General features: G+C 36.6%; 1 protein-coding gene across 1 annotated transcript; it reads left to right on the top strand.

Annotated features, from left to right (window-relative positions):
- The first annotated feature begins 1249 nt into the window (after positions 1-1249).
- LOC121299803 (T-box transcription factor TBX3-like) lies at positions 1250-12367 on the top strand. The gene is made up of 7 exons (XM_041227893.1): positions 1250-2255; positions 3598-3865; positions 4738-4884; positions 7039-7115; positions 7711-7853; positions 9031-9689; positions 10589-12367. Exons 1-7 carry the CDS (start codon positions 1858-1860, stop codon positions 11030-11032), a joined length of 2136 nt encoding a protein of 711 aa, XP_041083827.1. The 5' UTR covers positions 1250-1857; the 3' UTR covers positions 11033-12367.
- The last annotated feature ends 11097 nt before the right edge of the window (positions 12368-23464 follow it).

Here is a 23464-nt window from a genome sequence, read left to right as displayed (position 1 = left end):
TGAATGGAAAGTGATACTAGACGCTGGTAACTAAATGGAAGTCACCGGGCTGGCGCCAAGCTCTCTTAAACATGTGCGCCAAAAATGCAATGCTAGAGGAGCTAATCACTTTACATGTTCCGCTCCTATGTTCATTCATTTATCCCCGATGTGATTGCTTTTCTTTTTGTTTACATCTTCCTTGCTCCCCTGATCTCACTCTCCCTGTTTTAAGCCGCTTTCAGCGGAGCACAGAAACAAGTGTTGTTCTGTACTCAGAGGCTGCAAGGCACCAACAGCAGTCAATCAGGCGCCATGTCCTGATAATTAAATCACCTCGTTAAATTAGGTTCCCCTCTCTCAACCCCTCCCTCCCATTCTCTCTCTCTCTCTCTCTCTCTCTCTCTCTCTCTCTCTCTCTCTCTCTCTCTCTCTCTCTCTCTCTCTCTCTCTCTCTCTCTCTCTCTCTGTTGCACCATCGCTGGGGCCACGACCTCACAAAAAGATGGCAATGCTTGGACAGTTCACGGGTTGTCTTATACGTTAAGCATAGATCACTCCTCGGATAGGAGGGGAGAGTAGCATACATGCGGTCCAGACAGATATTACCATCCCGGATTGGAGAATTAGAGGTAAGTGGAGGTGAATTTAGGAGACACACACATATGAGCAGGAACTGAAGACAGTCCTAGAAACCAAAAACAGACGGACTTAAAAAAAAAAAAAACATGAAAACGTTTTCTTTTAAAATCTAGAATCCCTTTTAAAAAAGTAACATATAATGTTATGATGCTTGCATTTCACTTCAAGTGTTCTTAACAATTGCACATTTAACTTTATAGTCAACTTAATATAAAGAAATGCGATACATATCTGTGCAGCTGGGTCTATCTATCATGCAGGCATAACGCATGCTTAACACTAGGACTGCATACTCGAAATGAAGAGCAGCTCTTGAGCCGCGCACACAGATAGAGGTCTTGGCGATTTCCTGTGGATACAGCCACCTAGAGGAGGCTGAGCCTCCGTGCTAGTTAGACCCTCCCTCCTTAATAATGTTGACATATTCACACGGCACGGAGTAGTAGTGATGCTTAGCTGTAACGTTACAGTTTCCGACACCTTCTTTTTATAACTCAGCTCTTTCCCCTCCACTCGACCTGTCAAAACCACGCCTATAGAGCAACACAATTGGTCCGAAAGCGTCAAATAGCCAATCAACAGGGCCCTACTCCTTGCAACACACAACACATCCATAGAATCCGGAGCCCAGAGCGCACACAAGCGCAGGGAAAGTCTTGGTGTTAAGGTTTCGCCTTCTCTCTTTCCTCTCACTGGAGCCTGTCTCTGTTCTTCTTTATTCGCGGTGCAGGGAAAGATACGAATTGTTCTATACAAGCGACGCATCTCAAAAGATCTACTGGTGCAAATATTTTGCTGCAAGAGATAAAAAAGGCATACCCCTTTTTAAAGGAAAAAAAAGCCTAACTAAATCCCTCTGGCTTCCCTGCACGCGCATTCTTGAGATATATTTTTATATATTGGCCATGCGACAAGAAAAAAGTAACCGTATTTAACTTTCAATGCACAACGCCGAAGAGAGAAGGGGATCACATTTCTAATTTTGATTTTCTGTTTTTTTTTTTTTTTGGATAAACAAATATAAATAATAATAACAATAATAATAAAAAAACAAGATTTCTTACCTTGCCAGCGGATAGTTTTAGTGGGATAAGTCTTTGGGTTTGACACTTGCAAGCCTTAAAACTTAAAACTTTTTTTTTCCTTGGCGAAAGAAAATGTGCTGCTAAAGGAGGTATTGATCAAATAAAACCACACACAAAATAAGCAACACCTGGAGATTCGTTGGTGGAGTGGATGAATTTACCGATGATAGATCCAGTTTTTCCAGGAACGAGTATGGCATATCATCCATTTTTATCTCACCGTGCGCCGGACTTTGCAATGAGTGCTATGTTGGGGCACCAGCATTCCTTTTTCCCGGCTCTTGCGTTGCCCCCGAACGGTGCTGCGGCGCTCTCCCTCCCGGGAGCCCTTGGCAAGCCCATTATGGATCAGCTGGTTGGCGCTGCAGAGACTGGCCTGCACTTCTCTTCTCTTGGTCACCAGGCAGCTGCCGCCCATCTCAGGCCTCTCAAAACGCTAGAGCCCGAAGAAGAGGTTGAAGATGACCCCAAAGTCCACTTGGAATCTAAGGATCTTTGGGAGCAGTTCCACAAGCGCGGTACTGAAATGGTTATCACGAAATCAGGAAGGTAAGCCTAGCCTCTCCTTTTAACTTCAAAGATCAGTGTGAACCCCCACACTCCAGATACGACTCAACACTTTTCTTTCCAAGTTTTTGAATTTGTCAGCTGAATGCTTCTCTATGGCCTATGTTTGAACAAAGAATACATATTACATAATTCTGGGTTATCGTTAAATGGGTTCGTGAAAATATAAAATAAAACAATTAAATGTACGTTAATAATATTATTAATAATATGAAATAATAATATAATAATATAATAATATAATAAAATCCCGTTTGGTGCAAACCCGAAACTGTAATTATTTCAATGGCACCACCTTCCTTAGTCACATTTTAACTTGCACTTCTTTTTTATGGCACCAATTGGTGATTATAAAACCATAAAAGTGGAGGCTTCAGCAATCTGAACCGAGGTTAACAAAATCACCTGATTACTTTATCAAGTTACTCTTATCTTTTCGTGTTAATTGTGGTCAAAGTTTGTACAGCCTTTTTTTTCAACTGAAACACACACACACACACACACACACACACACACACACACACACACATATATATATATATATATATATATATATATATATATATATAATCGATTATATATATATATATATAAATATATATATATATATATATATATATATATAATATTCTTTCTCGGGTATTTTTAGATTTGTTGGCTTGGCTTCATGTGTTTTCTTTTAAACGAAGATTTCTTTATGCCACCAGCCTGGTACAACAGAAAGCACATTTGTGGCATCCTGCTGTAGTCCAGAGAGCACTAGCACAATGCTACACGAATGTAGTTCTAAAGCATGATACTTTCATCTATACTGTGGCATTATTAAAATACATAAATCATACATGAATCTCATTTTATAGGTCGCTAAACGTTATCTGTAAAGGTTAAGCCAATTGACGTTTTTTTACCCACTGAATTGACGTATTATTATTATTATTATTATTATTTATTATTATTATTATTATTATTATTATTATTATTATTATTATTATTCACTCATGTTTAGTAGAAATTAAAACTGCTATGTGTATACATTTACCCTGTAATTAAAAATATACAAATGTAATATAACCTTAACTTATTTCCTTACTTATTAAAATACAAAAATAAAGATAACATTATAACATAATGTGCATGACCGACTTAATTAAAGCCTCTTTGTTACCTTACCTGTGAAAACTGTCTATTCCATTTAATGTTCTGTGGTTTTTGTATTACATAAACTAGAGTGCATTTAATTGAATCTACAATGGAAATCGATTAAAAACAGAAAATGACTTTGATAAATGTATATATTTATTTACATAATTTCTATTTTTTTAAGGCGAATGTTCCCTCCGTTTAAAGTGAGATGCACTGGTTTGGATAAAAAAGCCAAGTATATTTTGTTGATGGATATCGTTGCGGCCGACGACTGCAGGTACAAATTCCACAACTCTCGCTGGATGGTAGCAGGGAAGGCTGATCCCGAAATGCCCAAGCGAATGTACATTCACCCAGACAGCCCGGCCACTGGAGAGCAATGGATGTCCAAGGTTGTCAATTTTCACAAACTTAAACTGACAAACAACATCTCCGATAAGCATGGATTTGTAAGTGCAATTAAAATATCTATTTATAAAATGTATATAAAAAAAAAAAAAAAAAAAAAAAAAAAATAGATTTATGAGTTTGGATAATTATTATTAAGCTTTAAAAATGCATACTATGTAATTTATGCTTAGCAATGAAAATCTGTGTTATTTTTTATTCTTAATAATTCATTTGTATATGTGTTCTTTCATTAATCTGTTTGCCTTTTGCTTGCCTACATTCTATAACATGGAAGTATTTTTCCACTGTGTTTTTCGTCATTTCTGGAAGCTACGAAAGATTCGCGATTCTAACATTGCCACGTGCACTTGTAGCAGAGATTTAAATTAAAATAGATTTACCAAATTTGGACAAATTAAGAACACGGTAATCTGACATAAAACAATACAGGAAAGTGGGTGAGTTTACAGTAGCTTTGTCAAATAGGCGAGACTATATTGAAACATGATAGACCATTATCACGAAGGGACATCCATAGATCGTCTGTATTAAGTGATAAGGACACTTCTAATAGAAAGTGAAATATGGTATATTTTCTAATGAAGACGTTATTGATAGGCCCTTGCCATTCCAAATTTCACTATAGAGAATCTGGGTAAATACATAGACTTACATGTTATCTTAACACGCTGTATACATACAGGTATACTTCTATATATATGATAGAATACAACATAATCTTTCATAGTGTTTTTGACGTGCTTCGATGGAATTTAGCTGGTAATTCAAGGGGAAGTTTCTGTGTGTGTGTGTGTGTGTGTGTGTGTGTGTGTGTGTGTGTGTGTGTGTGTGTGTGTGTGTGTGTGTGTGTGTGCGCGCGCGCTTGCGGATGTGTTTCGTTTTTAAACCCATGATTATTTCTTGCTTGCAGACCATTCTGAACTCCATGCACAAATACCAGCCCAGGTTTCACATCGTGAGGGCCAACGATATTTTAAAGCTTCCGTACAGTACGTTTCGGACTTATGTATTCCCAGAAACCGATTTCATAGCCGTGACTGCATACCAGAACGATAAGGTAAGAGGATCATCAGACTGTATGTGTGTGTGTGTGTGTGTGTGTGTGTGTGTGTGTGTGTGTGTGTGTGTGTGTGTGTGTGTGTGTGTGTGTGTGTGTTTTAATAGCGGGTGGTTTTAATGCATGTCTTGTTTGTTGCTTCTGGGAGCCTGCTTGTTTATATTGTGCAGTGTGGACGCACAAAGACCATGCATGCCCCTGACACACATATTAACTTTTATATTATTTATGGCTGTTTTAACAGATCCAGCAGATGTGAAAGCTATGCTTGTTACGAGATATTTTGTGCACTGGCCTTTATTGCTGGGCGGATTACCTTATCGTTTTTCCCATTGCATTCCCTTTATTGAAACAATAACTGCTGTTCTGAGCGAGAAGATTACTTTGAGTCTGCTTTTTTAAAAGGCAAATGTACACCCTGTCAGTTCTTATCTAACGCGGGGCAAGCATTGCGCAACACCAAACCATTTACAGTAACTGTCACTACAGTCCAAATAATAATAATAATAATAATAATAATAATAATAATAATAATAATAATAATAATAATAATAATAATAACATAAAAACACGCCTTGGTGCAACCATAGGTTCATCTTCCGATACATTTCAGCTAGCCTATGCAGTTTGTGTTTTCAAATTGATAATGTGATACAAACAGTTAATTTTCTCTCTAGACTAAATGGTTGTGTTATTTGTTATTGTTTTTCTTTTAATTGTATTAGGGTGATAATTGTAGAAGGTGTGTGTGTGTGTGTGTGTGTGTGTGTGTGTGTGTGTGTGTGTGTGTGTGTGTGTGTGTGTGTGTGTGTGTTTGCGCTTATTGGGTCGTATTTAAACGATACTCTTTACCACATTAAACATCAAAATCTATGCGATACTGTAAATCATAGGTTTTGATATGAGGTTCAACATGACACGGAATTATTAAACATGTTCGTATTTAAATATTTTAACATGCACAGTGGCAGGTGCAAATGAATGCATACACAGAGATTATAATTAAAACAATCTGTGATGTGTTGCGTTAATAAATAAAGCAAGGTTTTGAAGTCTGTGCCGTTGCAGTGCGATGACACAGCTGGGATTACAGTGTAAATTACACAGCCATCTTATGTATCTTAAAAGCACCCAGCCCGTGCTCGACGTTCATTTTCATAATCATTTGCCGAATTCTAATTTAGAGGCCATAATTGGGTCAAGATGTGATTAAAAACGAGAGAAACCCTATGTGTTTACTTAACTGTCTCTAATAGACGATCTGGAGTACATTTTGTTATCCAAATGCGTGCAAGGGTCATCGGTGTTTACTTTTCCAGTAAACTAATATAGTAGCAAAATGTTAGGTCTGCCTGCAAAGCACAGGAAGGAACAGATTGATATACTTGAACAGCCTGCGAGTGCTATTTGAATTTACTAGACAAAAAACAGGTTAAACATGGGTCATTTATTTAAAGCACAAAAAATAAATTCCAAAGACGATTGCATATATTTAAAACAGTGTCAGAAGTGTTAGTTTGAAATAACGTTGCCACATAGACCAGACTATATTGAATCATCGTCGATAAACGTTATAACTAGTCATAATGGTTTAAATATTATACATTACAATACAGTGTATAATGTTTTAAAATGAGTACATTGCAATTGCTTTAAATAAATTAAGAAATACATCCCTAAGACAAAACAAGAAAAAATACAAACTAGCCCTAAACTTCAGGACAAACTCCAGGAACTGTACGATTTTCCGTTTACTTCATCTTGGTGAAAGTATATTAAAATGTTTTGGTTACCACAATGATCTGCAAGTAGATGAAACACACAACCCTATCTGAAAACTTCAAAGCGGCAGCTACACTAAGCTAAGAAATATGTAGTTTGGGTATCGGGTCACGTTTCTACTGCATAAGAAGCTTACCACTTTATGTAAGGAAAGTATTGCTAAGCACCTCACTAACATATTAGTGTCATTATATTATTAATTGCAAATTAATAATGGCGGCTAATAATGACTGCTAATAATGATGGCTTCCTGTGAATGCATAAAGAACAGTTCTCTCAGTTGATACAGCCCATGAATGCAATACATACGTAAACAATTTGAAGCAATACAAATCCTTACAATTATGTTATTTTACTCAATTTTTCCCCCAGATAACTCAGTTAAAAATTGACCACAATCCCTTTGCCAAGGGCTTTCGTGACACCGGCAACGGCAGAAGAGAGAAGAGGTAAGCTCGAGCAATAAAAAAAAAATAAGAAAATAAAATAAAAAATAAAAAACAGATCACGCAGTAAACCGTGTTCCTGTTATAACATGCGAACTGTTTGCATGTACACAGAACGCTTTGATTTTTACAGTGAGAAGGCAAAACCTGCGTTGAAACACGATACTGAGAATGTGTATATATGATTATAGTTACCCCAGATATTATACACGAGACTGATAAAAAAAAGTGGCACTCAACAAGTCATATTATAATCGAGTCTTGAGGCTGTAATAAGTTCTCTTTTGCGTGCATTTAGTTTTTTTTGTTTTTTTTTAAATGCATATTGAGGTTCCTTTTGATATGCGGTTTAATTGTTATTCTGCAACTGCAGTAATGAGAAAAGTAAGTGAATTTATCAGTAAAGTGAAAGGGTAAGTGAACAATAAAGTCTCCCGCTGTTCTGTTCTAGAAATTACATTGCCCGCTGTTTTTTAATAATATATAGTTTTATATATATATATATATATATATATATATATATATATATATATATATATATATATATATATATATATATATATATATAAATTTGAACACATGTTATTTGACTAAACAGGAAACAGTTGGCCTTGCAGTCCATGAGATCTTATGAGGAGCACCAGAAAAAAGACAACGGGACATCGGACGAGTCTTCCAGCGAGCAAGCGACCTTCAAATGCTTTGGTCAGGCCTTATCTCCGGCTATGTCGACTCTGAAAGGTTAGCTACTACTGTCTAACGCTACGCACACAGGTTGGGTTTGTTTCCAATGCGATTCTAAAGTCTGTGGAAGCTTTGTAGATCTTTATCTTTTATCCCTGAAATCGGCTCAGGGATGTGTCTTCATTTCCACATTTCTCTGTGTGATACTGTTGGCAAAGTAAATGGTTTAGGTTCAGATAAATCATAAATTCAGATAAAGGGAAACGCCAACCTTTGCATTTTCAAAGAATTTTGTATTTTAAACACTAAACGTTTTGTTAGCAACACCGTTCAGCTGTTCCTGAAATCATTTGTATTTTGTACGGTTCTTTGTAATCTCAGTTCTCTCACTTGCAAGACTTTGCAGGATATGAATAATACACTCCATGTTTTATGTACCAGTATATAACTACTACTACTACTACCACCACTACTACTACCACCACCACTACTACTACTACTACTACTACTACTACTACTACTACTACTACTACTAATAATAATAATAATAATAATAATAATAATAATAATAATAATAATAATAATAATAATAATAATGTTTTATATGCAAGATATAAAAGTTGTATTTTTTTGCCTGGTCTAGCCTACATGTGTACATACATAACTATTAAACATTATTTATTGTCTGTCATTCAGTTTTTTGTTTGTTTGTTTGTTTATTTCTGTGGAATAAAAAAACAAAATGCAACACTAAATATGCAACATATTTTTAGGACCATGTTTGTATGTTTTGTAGCTTCTGGGTACACTTTTTAAGCACCTTTCTCAAATATTATAAATAAATAAATAAATAAACACTACGGTGTGATTGAAATCTGTTACATCTGATTTTATTCTCAAACAATTTTCAGTGCAGACTTTTTCTGATATGGTTGTTTCAGACATGTTATTTCTCCTTCATATGTAACTTATTGAACCCTTGGGTTCCATGCTGGTGTTTCTACCAACAGTAATTCAGTCCAGCTGTATATAGGCAGGGCTATATATTTTTAAAGTATTTAATCCAATCTTCAAGTAAACATTCTAAAGGATAAAATCCCTTGTTAACCCAGAAAGAACAACTTGAGTCCTATACTTTATATTGGATCATTGTTTTCTTGGTTCTGATTTGATATCCTACGTGTTACTCGAACATGCCTCTCAAATTCTTTTTTTTTTCTTTTTTTCCTGGCAGATCTCTGTCCCAGTGATTTAGACAGCGACAACGAAAGCAAAGATGGGCACCAACCGGAGCGAAACGACTCCAGTAAGATCTCCACTACAACTAATGAGGACTCGAGGGACGAGAAAGAGAGCCCGTCCAAAAAATACGTATTTACCGCTAATGACCCTGTGAGCAGGGGTCGAGAGGAGCCCCCGAGGACTGAACGGAGACCCGCAGACTCCAAACAGAGCCCCGCCACCATCACCTCGAGCACGACAGGGATGCCGGGCAGGCAGGACATTAAAAGTCCTATCCTTGACCCTCCTAAAGTGGAGGAGTGCAGGCCACCGAACAAGGAAACGTATGTGCCATTGACGATTCAAACGGACAGCAGCGCTCACTTGAGTCAGGGACATATGCATCATTTTGGATTTCCACCTGGTTTGACTGGACAGCAATTTTTTAACCCTCTGAGTGCTACGCACCCATTTCTCTTGCACCCAAGCCAGTTTAACATGGGCAGCGCGTTTTCTAACATGGCTGCTGCAGGTATGGGCCCCTTGCTTGCAGCTGTGTCGTCAGCGGGTGTTAGCACGATGGACACCGCGAGCATCGCCTCCTCACCCCAAGGACTGACTGCAGCTTCTTCACTCCCCTTCCACTTACAGCAGCACGTACTGGCTTCACAGGTAAGACACGCTTAAGGACGTGGTAATACGTATAATTATTAATGTCCAAATTGGGCCTCGTTCTTGGAGATTATCTTAATCTTAAATAGTCTTTTATGTAAAACCAGAAAATACATACAGTACATTAACTCAAGTAAATTAAACTACAATTGCTTTTCAAAAAGTTTTATAAGAAAACTATCATTATAATACACAACTGCAGCTGTCCAAAATGTCTGGAATAAAATACCGGTTAATTTCAAGCTGTTTTATTGTTATTAATATGAAATACATTTTGGTCGAAAACTACCCCAATCTCATATTCGTAAACTAGTATACACAGTGTAAATTATGATATAATCTCAAGACTTCACTTGAGCCTCATTATCAATACTAGTTACAAAGATGTAACTTTCTAGATCACAACGCAATTCCAGCGACGGGACTGGTTGGGTAACATACCTGTTGGAAAAATCTAATGCTATCAACACCACAAAAAAGACTGCGGGACTCGTACAGTTCTGCACTGTTCAGCAGCTTCCAACTCCACATTGCCTTATTAAGTTACAGAGGATTCCCCCATGGGCCTCTCAGAATGATATGCAATCCAGAAAAATGTTAACGCTGGTTTTGATTGTACAGCTCTGGCCAAAAGCCTTGCATCACTCTATAGAATTAACTCATTTAAAGTCTAATGGAACCTGCTGAATGATGTTAACATATTGAAATACATAAAGCTTGCAGTTTTCTATATTCTTAACGACAAACTGACAAACGTTGAAAAATATATATTATGTCTCAATCCTATAATTCTAGTTGATTCAAAACTTTTTGCCATTGCTGTTGAACTAGAAAGTTGGTGAATGCTAAGTTGCTTGTTATCTATGTGAACTAGTTTAATGGGCTTCCTTTATTTGCAGGGTCTGGCAATGTCTCCATTCGGAAGCCTTTTCCCTTATCCATACACCTACATGGCGGCAGCTGCAGCTGCCTCAGCCTCTTCAGCAGCGTCGTCCTCTGTGCATCGCCACCCTTTTCTGAACGCAGTGCGCCCCCGTCTCCGGTACAGTCCTTACTCCATTCCTATGGGCCTGTCGGACAGCAGCACCCTACTTACCACGGCACTGCACACTATGGCCAACAGCGCAGAAGAGCCCAAGGCAAGCAGCATGGCAACCAGCCCGGTCTCCGCAGCTATGGACTCTGTCTCCGAGGTCAACAGCAGGTCCTCCACTGTATCTTTAGGATCGGTCTCCCTTTCTCCAAAAATGTGCTCAGAAAAGAAGTCGATCAACGAACTACAAAACATCCAACGCTTGGTCAGCGGACTTGACTCTAAACAGGACAGAAGCGGGTCTCCGTAGAGAACGGTGAAAAAAGAATCACTAAAAGATAACCAACTAATTAAAGGAGTTCCGTCTCCAGCTAAGGCGGGTTTGTTTTTTTGCAGATCTATCAAACCAATCTTTTCAATGCACTTTGTTTAAAATAAATAAGTAAATAATAATAATAATAATAATAATAATAATAATAATAAATAATAATAATAATAATAATAATAAATAAATACATCTCTCCGGCTACTTTGAACATCTACGTATCACTTATTTCTGTATTTTGAATACCACAGCAGTATTGGAGAGACTGGAGAGATTGTATGAAAAATAAAAATAGAACGTTGCTGCTACGCCATCTCCTCCAGTGTTTCTATGACTTAAAAATTATACTTTTCTGGTTCTGGCTAAGAACTGAGACACATAATAGAAATAATAGATTACTAAAGATTTGTTTTGATTGTTTGTAAAGCTATTCCTGGTTATATATAATAATAGTTTGATGATGTCTGAAAAAAGTAAAGACTTTGCATGTCCTTATGTCAAGGTTTCCTTTTGTTTTCTCTTAATTATTTTAAGTTCACCGAGATTAACAGTAGTAGCAATACTTACACTGCAGGAAAAAAAAAAAAAAAAAAAAAAAAAGATAAAGCAACAGATAACCCGGACCCTTATTGAAAAATGACATATTCAAAAATGGAAATTTTTGGGACGAAGCCTTTATGGAACTTGAACAGTGTTAACTTGTATTCAGTTTTTTTTTTTTTTTTTCCAGCACAAATTGTCCATAATTAAACCATTTTTAACAATAATAAAACACATAAAATAATTACTAAAAAATGAAAATAAAAATAAAAGGAACCTTGGACTATAAACAAGAAGATATTTATGTAATTATTTGACATTGCGTGTAAATATATCGAATTAGAGTACTTGAGATTCTATGTTTAATTTATTGATGTTGTAAATATATATGTACATAAAGGCAGTTTATTCGTTTAAGTTGTCTACATTTAAAACTTTAAAACAGGTTCATAATAGGAAATCTGTGTGCTCAAATACCATGAGAGCACCAACCGCCCTTTCGCAGTGTGTAATTCTAATAATTGCAAAGAAAATGACGTGCCATTATAGCTTTGTATCAGTGTTAAAAGTTCTACTGTCTGTTCCAAATAATAAAGAGGCAAGCTCGCCAGTGGTTGAAAATACGATGAAGATTGTTTTCCTTTTACTCTTTTCTCCTATTTTCTTGAGTGTCAAAAGCTGAATGGATTTGTTTTTAATGCAGCTTGAAAGTAAAAGTGCCGATAGTGCTTAAAATATGAAGGTTTACTTTGTGTTTCTAAAAGTGTTCATGGCTTCTTGTATGGATTTTTTTTTTTTTTTTTTATGTTTCTTGAAAGTTTCAATAAAATATTGAAATACACTTGGATGTCTGGCCGTGTAGTTATTTATTTATTTATTTATTTATTTATTTATTTATTTTTAAGAAACAATAAAAAAAAGTTTGAAAAAAAAAAAAGCCCGTTTTTGATGCTTATAAAATGGCTTGGATAAATCAAACGCTGTGATTGGCTGAACATGACCGTGCAGTTTACGCAGTCAACAGCTTTAAAATAAATAAAAGGATAATAAAACAAATATTAATAAAAACTCAAATATAACTAAAAAGAAGGATTGACACGGGTCAGTGTACATATTTTCCAAAGCAGGAACCCCCCCCCCCCCCCCCCCCCAAAAAAAAAGGATAATAATAATCCACGTTTAATTTTAAATTAAGAGATACCACCATTCTTTGTCAATAATAAGATGATCAACCTGGAATCCCTAAACCATAAAATAATACATGCATACATAAACTACATATACAAAGTACTTGACTCGTTTGAGGTACACAATATTCAAAGTTTAACCACAACCATCAGAAATAAAAATGTGCGTGCGTGTGTGCGTGTGTTTGAATTGAGGTTATGGTTCTATTTATTCATATGTTTTAATTAGTTTCTTGTATTATATAGCTCTGGTTTGAATAATTTCCATTATTGAGAGCTCCTCAAATTGATAGCAATGTCTGACAGTGTCTCGGGCCCTCAGTAGGTGTGAACGCCAGCTTGTGTTTGCGTGTGTGCAATATATAAAATATATATATATTGCTCGCTGGCTGCATGCGAGGAATAAGAAAGAATGTAGAATAACGTGCTTATCTCGTGCATTCTGCCTTGAGACAAGCTTTTATCAGTAGCATATCTTTATTTGTATATAGTAACGTTAATAAGTAACTGTTGTGGCGCTTGTGGATGGGGGTAAACAGCGTGCAATCTATGTGGATTACTCTTCTTATTACTCACCTGGCGCCTCCGCTGATCTCTCCACTGATTTTATTGCATGAGGCGGCTGCAGGGCTACTCTCTGCCTAAACTGTTCGCTTGTGAATGAGTGCCACCTGTTGGTCACACGCAGAAGTCCCTGTCATTCTGTTTCCCGAAAGACCAGCTGAGTCCTTCTCCTGGAAAATGACGTCGTCAGAGATGGTCTTGCTATATTTATTGTTTGAAAATATGTAGCCCTATATCCAGTAACTTTCTTTATCCATATAGGATATTGAACTAAGCTGGTCAAAACTGAAACTGTCTTTCACAGATCTATAATGTATATGTTCCTAGTTGTTCGGATAACACATTATCCCTGTCCACATGCCATATTTTTCCTGTGATGTTTTTTACAGGTCTTTGGGTGCTCAGCCCACTTTTCTGTTTCTGAAATACATCAGCACTAAAAACAGTACCACGTTCTGAATATTTATATCAACTCGTTTTACAGTGCGGGTCCGATTATTCCGAAGAGCTCAGGTAGAAGTAAAGGCATGAGATGGACTATCTGAGTTAGGTGGGATTGGGTTTTAGACCCCCTAGGTACAGCGAAATCTGTGTAGCAGACTTCTATAAGCAGCGGCTTTTCAATCAAATAAGTACTTTGAGACCATTCCCATTTGGGAAATCTATGCCAGCGGCTTTAACAAAAAGCCGTTCAATTAACTGTTACGCGAAGAATTACTGGAGCTTTTTAAAAAGGAATACCTTGTGAACCTTTGCTCCTCCTAAGCTAAATAATTTGTTTTTAGTTTTAAAGAGTATTTTGACTAATTTCCTGAAATTTCTTTATTTATTGTGTTATTTATACGTATTTATTTATTTATGATTACATTTATTTCAATACGCCAATAAGCGTTAAATTACTTCATATTTATTAAAAAAAGATAATAAAATAAAAATTAATTAATTAATTAATATATAATGTATATATTTTAGAAGCCTTCTAAACTTGTCAAAATCTTCAATAACATCCGGCAAACATAATGCCACAAAGCTTCTATTACATGCAGAAGACGTTGACCTCACTCCAGTGCAAAAACTGTGTGATTCTAATGGTTGTTGAAAGAAAGAAAAAACAGACATTGCCTGTGTTCTTAAATATGAAAAGGGCAATTTGCCTTCGGGTGTCGCAGGCTCTCATCTGCGCTGTGGAGTTATGAAATGGGGGCTCCCGCTGTGGTAGAGGCTCAGTTTGACATTCGCAATATGTATACTGTATAATACACGAGACGCGCCCTTTAGTGCTTTTCCGACTGTAGCACAGAGCAGGTTATCTGGTCTTGCCCACATGCAGAGAAACGTCACTGCTAATGTCCTGGGGAATGCACCTTTACACTAGAATGTCATGTTTTTATTAGTTTTTTATGTTTTGCTGTCGAAGCAGATATATATTTCAGATGAGGGCAACATTATCAGATGAATACCTTTGATTGCGCCCTTTTAATCCTTTGAAAACAACAGGCTTTAAGCTAAAACTTCAATGGTTTGTTAAAAGGAAAATCGAGTTTTTGAAAATAGTTGCAAACTCTAAAGACTTCGGCCTGGGGGAAATTTCTTTTTTTTTTTCTTTGCTGGATGACAAGAAAGGAGAGTGACTGGAAATGTTTACTTTTGACAATGCAGGCTGTTAAAAGATGTATTGCTGGTTGTTATTGAGAGATTGTTAAATCTTTGTACAGAGTTATCTAAACGTTTATAATAATGATAATGCTCTGTTTTAGACATGCGGTGGCATTGTATCAGCTTGTGTTCTGTATAGGTCGCTATAAGTTGTCATTCAACACTGTAAAACACGTCTTTTCTATTTTTTTTAAAGACTTTGGACGCGCAAATAAACAGCCTGTTATTTAAAAAACAGACGAATAATGAAACTTAATACTGAGATTTATTTAAAATATGTTACATAAGAATTATGTTTAATTTGATCTAACTGACACATTTGTATTCATAGGATGAACACGGTTGCTAAAAAAATAAAAATAAATAAATAAAAATAAAACATGATTGCGTTGATGGCTACACAACAGTTTAATGAAAATGACCTCCACACTGCTTCGGGATTTGAATATATGTCTAATAATCAGACTGTAAACACATTTTGTATTTATATGTTTTACAATGTAATGTTTATTTTTATTTGTTCTATTATTATTTTGCGTAACGCTGTTTTGTGCATATAAAGTATAATTTAACAGAAATAAAGTACACGGTGAAATTATTTAACGTGTTAATTCCTTCTTCTGGCAAAATCTGATGAAATATTTTTTTTGTGAGGTTTACTAAAACATGTTTTTTTTTTTTTGTTTTTTTTTTTTTAAAGAAAAGAACTGCAGTTTTTTATTATAATAATTATTTTGACCTGCATAAAATGACGTTGAAAGGTTGGCCATAATAACTGGCTAAACTACCTTAAATGAAGGCCAAACGTTAGTACGTTCCTCTGAAGTAACCGACACTATAATACTTCGGAATGCATATATATATATATATATATATATATATATATATATATATATATATATATATATATACTAATATAATAGTGATATATATAATTATATATAATATATGCATTATTCTACTTTAGTTATTCACTCAATAAGTGTCATATGGTTCACAGTCAAAATAATTAGTTGATCAGATCACAGTCCTTAGTCCCATTTTTGAATTTTCATTATTATTATTATTATATTATTATTATTATTATTATTAGTAGTAGTAGTAGTAGTAGTAGTCCTATTTAAATGCCTAATAGGCAATCGTCACCTCCAGCCGTCATTTAGGACGGCTGGAGAAAAAAATAAATAAAATAGTATCCTCGTAAAAGAGGATGCTAAATATGTAGGCATTTAACTAATTTAACAAAAAAAAAAAAAGTCAAAAAGTATGTAAATTAAATATTCAAAACAAAAGGGGTAATAATCGTTATTTTTATATAGCGCCCTTCATAGTGGGCCACCATCACAAAGCGCTTTACACGATACGAGACTCTTGGGGGCGGGGGGGCGACGACTATGCAACAGCTGCAGAGTCACTTACAACAAGTCTCACCCGAAAGATGGAGCACAAGGAGGTTGAGTGACTTCCTCAGGATCACATAATGAGTCAATGGGCGAGTTGTGATTTGAATCGGCGACCTCCAGGTTACAAGTCCGTTTCTTTAACCATTGAACCACACAGCCTCCTATATACTTTAGATGCCCCAAAAACCTAACAAAAAGGTTTAATGAAGGGACAATGTGAACGCTGCACCGTGGGGAAAAACGTTCATTCACCATGAGTGTATAATATTTGTAAACCTTGAAGCAAAGTGTTAAGCAGCGTCTTTGAATTCGTTAATATAGCCCTAATAATAACCTTCATATATTTAGCTGGAGTTTGTCCTGGAGTTGCATTGGTTTACTATAAACAAGTGCAATACTTAACTTGTTTCTAGTGGTTCTGCCTTCTAGTGCAATGCAGCATTAGGTAAAGTTAATCGATTACTACTCCTGGTGTGCATACACGTTTTGGTGGGTAGCAGTGCCACCTTGTGGACGATAACGATTTACCAGTGGAGGGACTTGATGGATAAGACGTTTATTAGAGTAGCAGAAAAGGAGGTCTGGCCAATTTAATCCCACATCTATAGAATAAACGCACATTTCGTTAAAGGAAAGTTTAGGAGAATTTTTTTCCGATGTTTCCTGCTGTGGGGATCAAACTCTTGTCAGGATTTTGGTAGAGCCATTTGAACAGGGAGACTTTTCTCACAATTGTTACTGTACATACATATGGGTGTGTGGGTATGATCATTGATCATTTGAAAAACTTTTTTTAAATTATTTAAATACAAATGAATTTGCGTTTGTAACACACTCCCAAACACAGGCAATTAACTACTAAAGGTCAAAAGCCAAGGCTAATGTTAAGCCCTATAAATAAATAAATACGCTTTAAAAAGTGCTCTATATCATTGTTTTATAATCAGTTTATCAAAACCCGGCAACATAGGCACTAAGAACTCAGAAGTGTTGACATTTTTTACATATAACGGTATTGCATTGATTACAATAGTGTCCATAACAATTACTAGTATTATGAAGAAGAAGAAGAAGAAGAAGAAGAAGAAGAAGAAGAAGAAGAAGAAGAAGAAGAAGAAGAAGAAGAAGAAGAAGAAGAATACCGTCAATACACCTGGCAGTGTCACTGCATGCTATAGTGTACGACCTTTATAATTTTATTTTGAACATCTCAATAGCTATTGTACAGCAATTTACTTTCAGGTAAAGCTTTTAATGTTGCGCTTATATCTAAAGTGCTAGTGATTGGGTGGGAATCTGTACGGGCGTGGAATGGAAGTGTATAAACCGGGGTGTTTTAATAAACGACGGATGGAATAAGCAGCATAATAAACGGGTCCGGTAACATTAACGGGAGTATTGTTAAGAGATTTTGACTGTAATATGTTTGTTGCCAAACAGTACATTCTAACATCAGCATCTGTATTGATTCCATTCACGTCAAAGTATTCAGTGCAAACATTCAGTATAGTCCTATAGTACTGGTGCCAATAAACCCGTCTACTGCTCCTGCTGTGTGACCGAGTTCAAATCAGACTATCAGGTCACAAGTCCACCAGCATTCAAGTTAGCTATCAAGCTTATACTCATCACAAAAGACATATGGCGTAATCAAAAACAGTATTCTCGTTCTTCCGAAATATATGCATCCATATATATATATATATATATATATATATATATATATATATATATATATATATATATTTCGTATGAGCTTAACATGCAGCCTATAGCACTCAGGTCTCCCATCCAAGTACTAACCAAGCCCACCATTGCTTTATTTAAGCATTGCATGGTAAGTTCAATTTGAAGAGCTTTTCGCCGTCAGAGACGTTACCCACCGGTCATTACAAGGAAATAGCTCTTCTTGACCCCCAGCAAATCAATGACAAAAAAAAAAAAAAAAAAAAAAAAAAGAAAAAAAGGTTTGCACAAGATGCACGGGACACCTGTCCCTTTCACGTGCAGAAGCGAACTGAAGCAAACTACAGCCCTCTTCTCCCCGATCTGGCACAAGGAAGGTATTTAGTACGCTATATGCTTGGACATGTTGTAAAAACAAACAACACAATATAACATCATACGTCTACGAACTGTGTTAAAAGAAATGGAAGAAAGATATGTAGACATGACGTATTGCCTATAATGCAGCACTTTGTTGAAGTACCCTGCTCTCTAAAACCACCATCGTTAGCGTATCCCCCATCCCAGGAGTTTGACAAAGCTATATAGAGCAGCACTAGAGATAATGCATTATTGGCAGATAACCTATTCAATATTTTGAAAACGAGGCCATTGATTTGTATTGGTTTACTTCTAAAGTTTTTTTTTTCTTTTTTTTTCTTTTTCTTTTTTGAGAACTTAAGTATTGTGTACCAGTATGCATGCAAGTCTTTAGGTTTTCTACGTATTTGGAAGAAAACCTAACCATGCAGGTCCATAGACGCATATCTTTACAGAAGTGTCTATTTTTGATATATACAAACATTATGGTAAATATTTGTGTATTTGTGTATTTGTAAAACAATTAAAGCCGTTAATGCGCAATAGTGTCTCAACATAGCTTTAAAAATCTATTAATTAATTAACTAATTAATTAATTAATAATTAATAAAAAATATCTGTTGCAAATTACTGATAAACCAAATAGGTACCGTAACATATATTTAAAGTTTGTGGTTGAACGATGTTTTTCGGTTAGGAACCACGTTTACATAGCTCTATAGAGGTGAATGTGGATGTTTTTTTCCTTCTTCTATTTTTTTATTTTTTTTAATATAAAATACTATTAAAAAGTTAGTGTACAGGTAACAATATGGATCGTTTTTGGTTCAACTTTACAGCTTGTACTGCCTACATTTGTTACAAACTGCTGAAATGTGAAATCTGATTTAGAGACCATCTACCGTCAACAGAAAATGAGTACACACAGCAAACACTGAACGCTGATTACCAAGAAAATGTGATGATACCGCTCTCATTGGAACAATGGGTACCGTGCCGGTTGTTTCAAATGTAGATATATCCTATGGTTCCACAAAGGTCTCGTGTACGTACACCCAGACTGCTATGTATCATTTGCAGTTAACCGTCTGCCACATACACGAGAGCTGAAGGCACTTTGTTGCAGTTTGTTACCAACACCAGCGTTTACATTGGCAAAACGCATGCGCCTTGTCTTACAAGGATCGCCACTAGCAATACTGGACATATGCACGTTTCCTGTCAGCTGATGTTTTTGTATAAATGTTTTCATTACAGTATAAAATGTTTTTTAGCTTTCTTGGAAATGTAACGTGTAGGTTATACCACACAGTAAACTACATGTCTTAGAATTATACATTATTAAACTATTTAAGACGCCAACGAAATACAGCTGTTAACAAAATAACATTAACAGGTATATTAATATGGAACTTTCTTCATAATCTGTTAGCATTTTGCCACCACATACAGGAGGTATGCGGCACCATTCTTCCACAAGAAAGTCAATCAACTCACGCCTGGTTGATGGAGGTGGAAAACGCTGTCCCAGACGTTGTTCCAGAATATCCCATAAATGCTCGATTGGGTTCAGATCTGGTGACTGAGAAGGCCATGACATATGGATAACATCAAAGTCATGTTCATCAAACCATTGGACGACCACACGTACTCTGTGGGTGGGGGCATTGTCATCCTGGAAGACACCCCCCAAGGCAGGAAAGAAATGCTGCAACATGGGGTGAAGATGATCACTCAGTACCATTAAGTAGCGATTATCATTGATCTTGCCTTCTAAGTGAATAAGTGCACCCAAACTATGCCAGGAAAATGCTCCCCACAACATTATGGAACCACCAGAACCCTTCACTGTTGGAACCAAGCACTCGGGGCTGTAGAGTTCTTTAGGACGGCGTCACACGTGCACTCGTTCATTTGTCGAGAACATGGTGAAGGATGATTCATCTGATCATATCACATTTCTCCACTGCTCGATAGTCCATTGCTTGTGCTTTTTGCACCACTGGACTCGCAAACGTGCATTGCCAGGTGTGGTGAGCGGTTTGTGCACTGAAACCCGACTATGGTATCCCGCTGTGTGGAGTTCTCAGCGGACCGTTTTTGATGAAACTGGTTGCTCATGTCCCAGGTGAAAATGTGCAGTCAATCTGTAGTTGCTCATCTGTTTTGCCTTGCACTTCGAATTAATGAGTTCATTGCACTGTGTGGCAGGCTTTTGTCCTTTCACTTGTTGCCTGATGCCTTAATGATCTGTCACCGTGACCCCTTCTACACCTTCAGACAACAGAAGGTCAACAGAGGGTTGATAAGTAATCATCAGTGAGCAAACACCAACTAGAGCATGTTTTATTACTCAGAAGCTACTCTTCTTTTTACTGAAGTGTACAGACAAAAGAGAACAGAAAGCAGTTTATACAACAGAAATGATCTGAGACCGGGTACCGCTTCACAAAAGACAATTACTGTTTCATTTCTGGCTTGCATGCATTTTTTGTTTGTTTGTTTGTTTTTTTTTGTAGGTGTGGCGGTCATTCTCAACCCGACCAGGCAGTGAGAAGTTTGAACTATGCGAGTGAGCCAGAATGCCTGTGACAGAAGCTGTGGAGTGCGTAGGATTGCAATGACTGTGGACATGTATAACATAATGAAATAAATACCAATACTGTACAGAAATACATTGTTTGAAACATTTTAGTATTGTTGGAGTACTACAAGTTTCCTTGTGTTATACAGAGTAATATGCTTTACATAGCCCATGTGACCCATGCAGTACTGTACAGAATACTGTAGAGCAGGGGTGTCAAACATGCGGCCCACAGGAATATCATTTTTGTATTCAACTCTGTCAACTCTCCCTTATTTACTGGGACGCTCCCATTTTTTGGACAATTCTTCAAGAACTTTCCTGTATTTTGCTCAAAACTCTACTGTTAAACCCCTTTATGTCAGAAAACCTTTAATTTCTGCAAAAGTAAGGTACAGTCTGTGGTTACTGTAATTCCCGTCTGTACCTAGCAGAGCCCTGTGGCAGGCATGCATTCAGTGCACAAGGCAAGCTCACATACTTGACCATTTACAATGGCTTTGCATGCAATAAGCCCTCCTGGTAAAAAAAAATGTGCAAATTGCAAGCTTCTTGGACAACATATTCTCACACAATCCAAAACAACGCTGAAAAATGCTAGTTTTTGTAAACTATGCTGGACTAATTTTAACTGTGGGAGCAAGAACAGCTTTCGTTGTCAGAGCAAAAACAGAGATCGAGAAAGTTACACGTGCAGAGACCTTCACATGTTGTGACTTGTTCAGCAAAGCTGTAGCAGATGTGTTCCCAGACTCACACATTGCACAGTTTTCTGTAAGAAAGTCTAGAAGTCACACAAACAGCGAAAGGCGTTTCTATTACAATTTAAGCATCAACATTGCTTTAGAAATTCAGATTGATTGATTGTATGTGTTTATATATAGTACTAGTGTGCTCATTTAAAATAGAAGATACCTGTAGTTGTGCACAATTAACTACAGTGGACCTGTTTACAAAGTATTGGCTGTTGCCAAATCAGCCACCTACAACAACAATACAAGAACCACAGGGGCCAAAAGAGGATTTCATTGTGAAGCATAGCCTGGTTGTTTTCCTGTGTTGATATTTTCTTTTTTAAAAGCAATTAGAGGGAGCACCATATCAGTCTGTCATTCTACCAACTAATACAGTGGAGTAGTTGTATGTCTTTGTCTAACGTAGGTATTCACTTCAATTCAGGCCACTAAGATTTCAGTTTACAAATGGGATGCTGGTAAATAAAATTGCAAAAAGAAAAAAAAAATCACAAAATATAAATAGATATGGATCAATACTTTATTTAACACTCACCAGCAGATAAAGACAAAGAATATTAATGACTACTGCTGCTGCTGCTTCTTGATACCTGGGACCTCTGCTTGAACCAGCGCATCAACATTTGGAGCAAATGATTGGACGGAGGAGGATATCTTGGGTATTAAGTTAAGGTGTGTGTTAGTTAATTGAGAATTTATATTTGTTGATATTCATGATGGAGAAAGCTTGCTGCTTCTCAGTACCCACTATTTCAGCAGCTTTTAGTAGCATTTCTTCAAAAACTTTTCATCAGAAAATGGTTTTGAAGAAACATCTATTTTGTGGGCCATCCTATAGCTTACTCTAACAACAGTTATGTTGTAGTTGTAACACGTATGCTACAAGCATCAGTAAACATTGATTGCTGCTTTTTCAATGACTGCTAATTCAGAGTATTTATCTTCACGTAACTTTCCTGTATATGTATCATATTTCTTGCCATGGTTTGCTTCATAGTGTCTTCTTAATGCTATATTCTGTCACAACAGCCACATGTTGCTAACACATTAAGCACGATGGATTTCCATTCATGTCCACAAAGAAATGCGAAATTCCCTATTTCTCTTGGGACACGCAGCACTCTTGGTAACCTTTCTCTTCACGGATAAAAACATAGATAAAAACACTTGTCACTACAGAACTTACAAATCAGAACTAAAAACCTTTTTTTCTGGTATCACTGGTGTCGTAATCGAACCATCTGATGCACTGCCGTCTCTCACCCACATGGTCACCGATTGACAGCAATCACAGTAACATTTTCTGAGAGCGACGGGGAGTGAAATAATCACAATGTGTGCCATTTAGGGGAACGTAAACAGGCTATGTATGATAATTGAGGTTTTGGGTTCGTCTTTGTGCTTTTATAACTGCCACTTTGCTCACGCCAACCGCCAGGGTATCAGGTCAGGCCCAACATAGAAAAAGAGTTTGACACCCCTGCTGCAGGGTAGTTTAATGAAAACTGGCTAAGTGGTATTTAAGACCTAGATATGTTTAGGTAAAGAAACTGTTTTTACTACCATGGTAAAGGTAGTAAATGTGACAAACAAGTGGATATCCAGACAAACACACCTCCATAGAAAGGAACCTTTCAAATACACTATTTATCTGGTCAGCTTAGACAGGCGGTTCAGTATGC

Source organism: Polyodon spathula, chromosome 25 (assembly GCF_017654505.1).
Source record: "Polyodon spathula isolate WHYD16114869_AA chromosome 25, ASM1765450v1, whole genome shotgun sequence".
Lineage (NCBI taxonomy): Eukaryota > Metazoa > Chordata > Actinopteri > Acipenseriformes > Polyodontidae > Polyodon > Polyodon spathula.
This window is presented reverse-complemented; position numbering and strand designations above follow the sequence as displayed.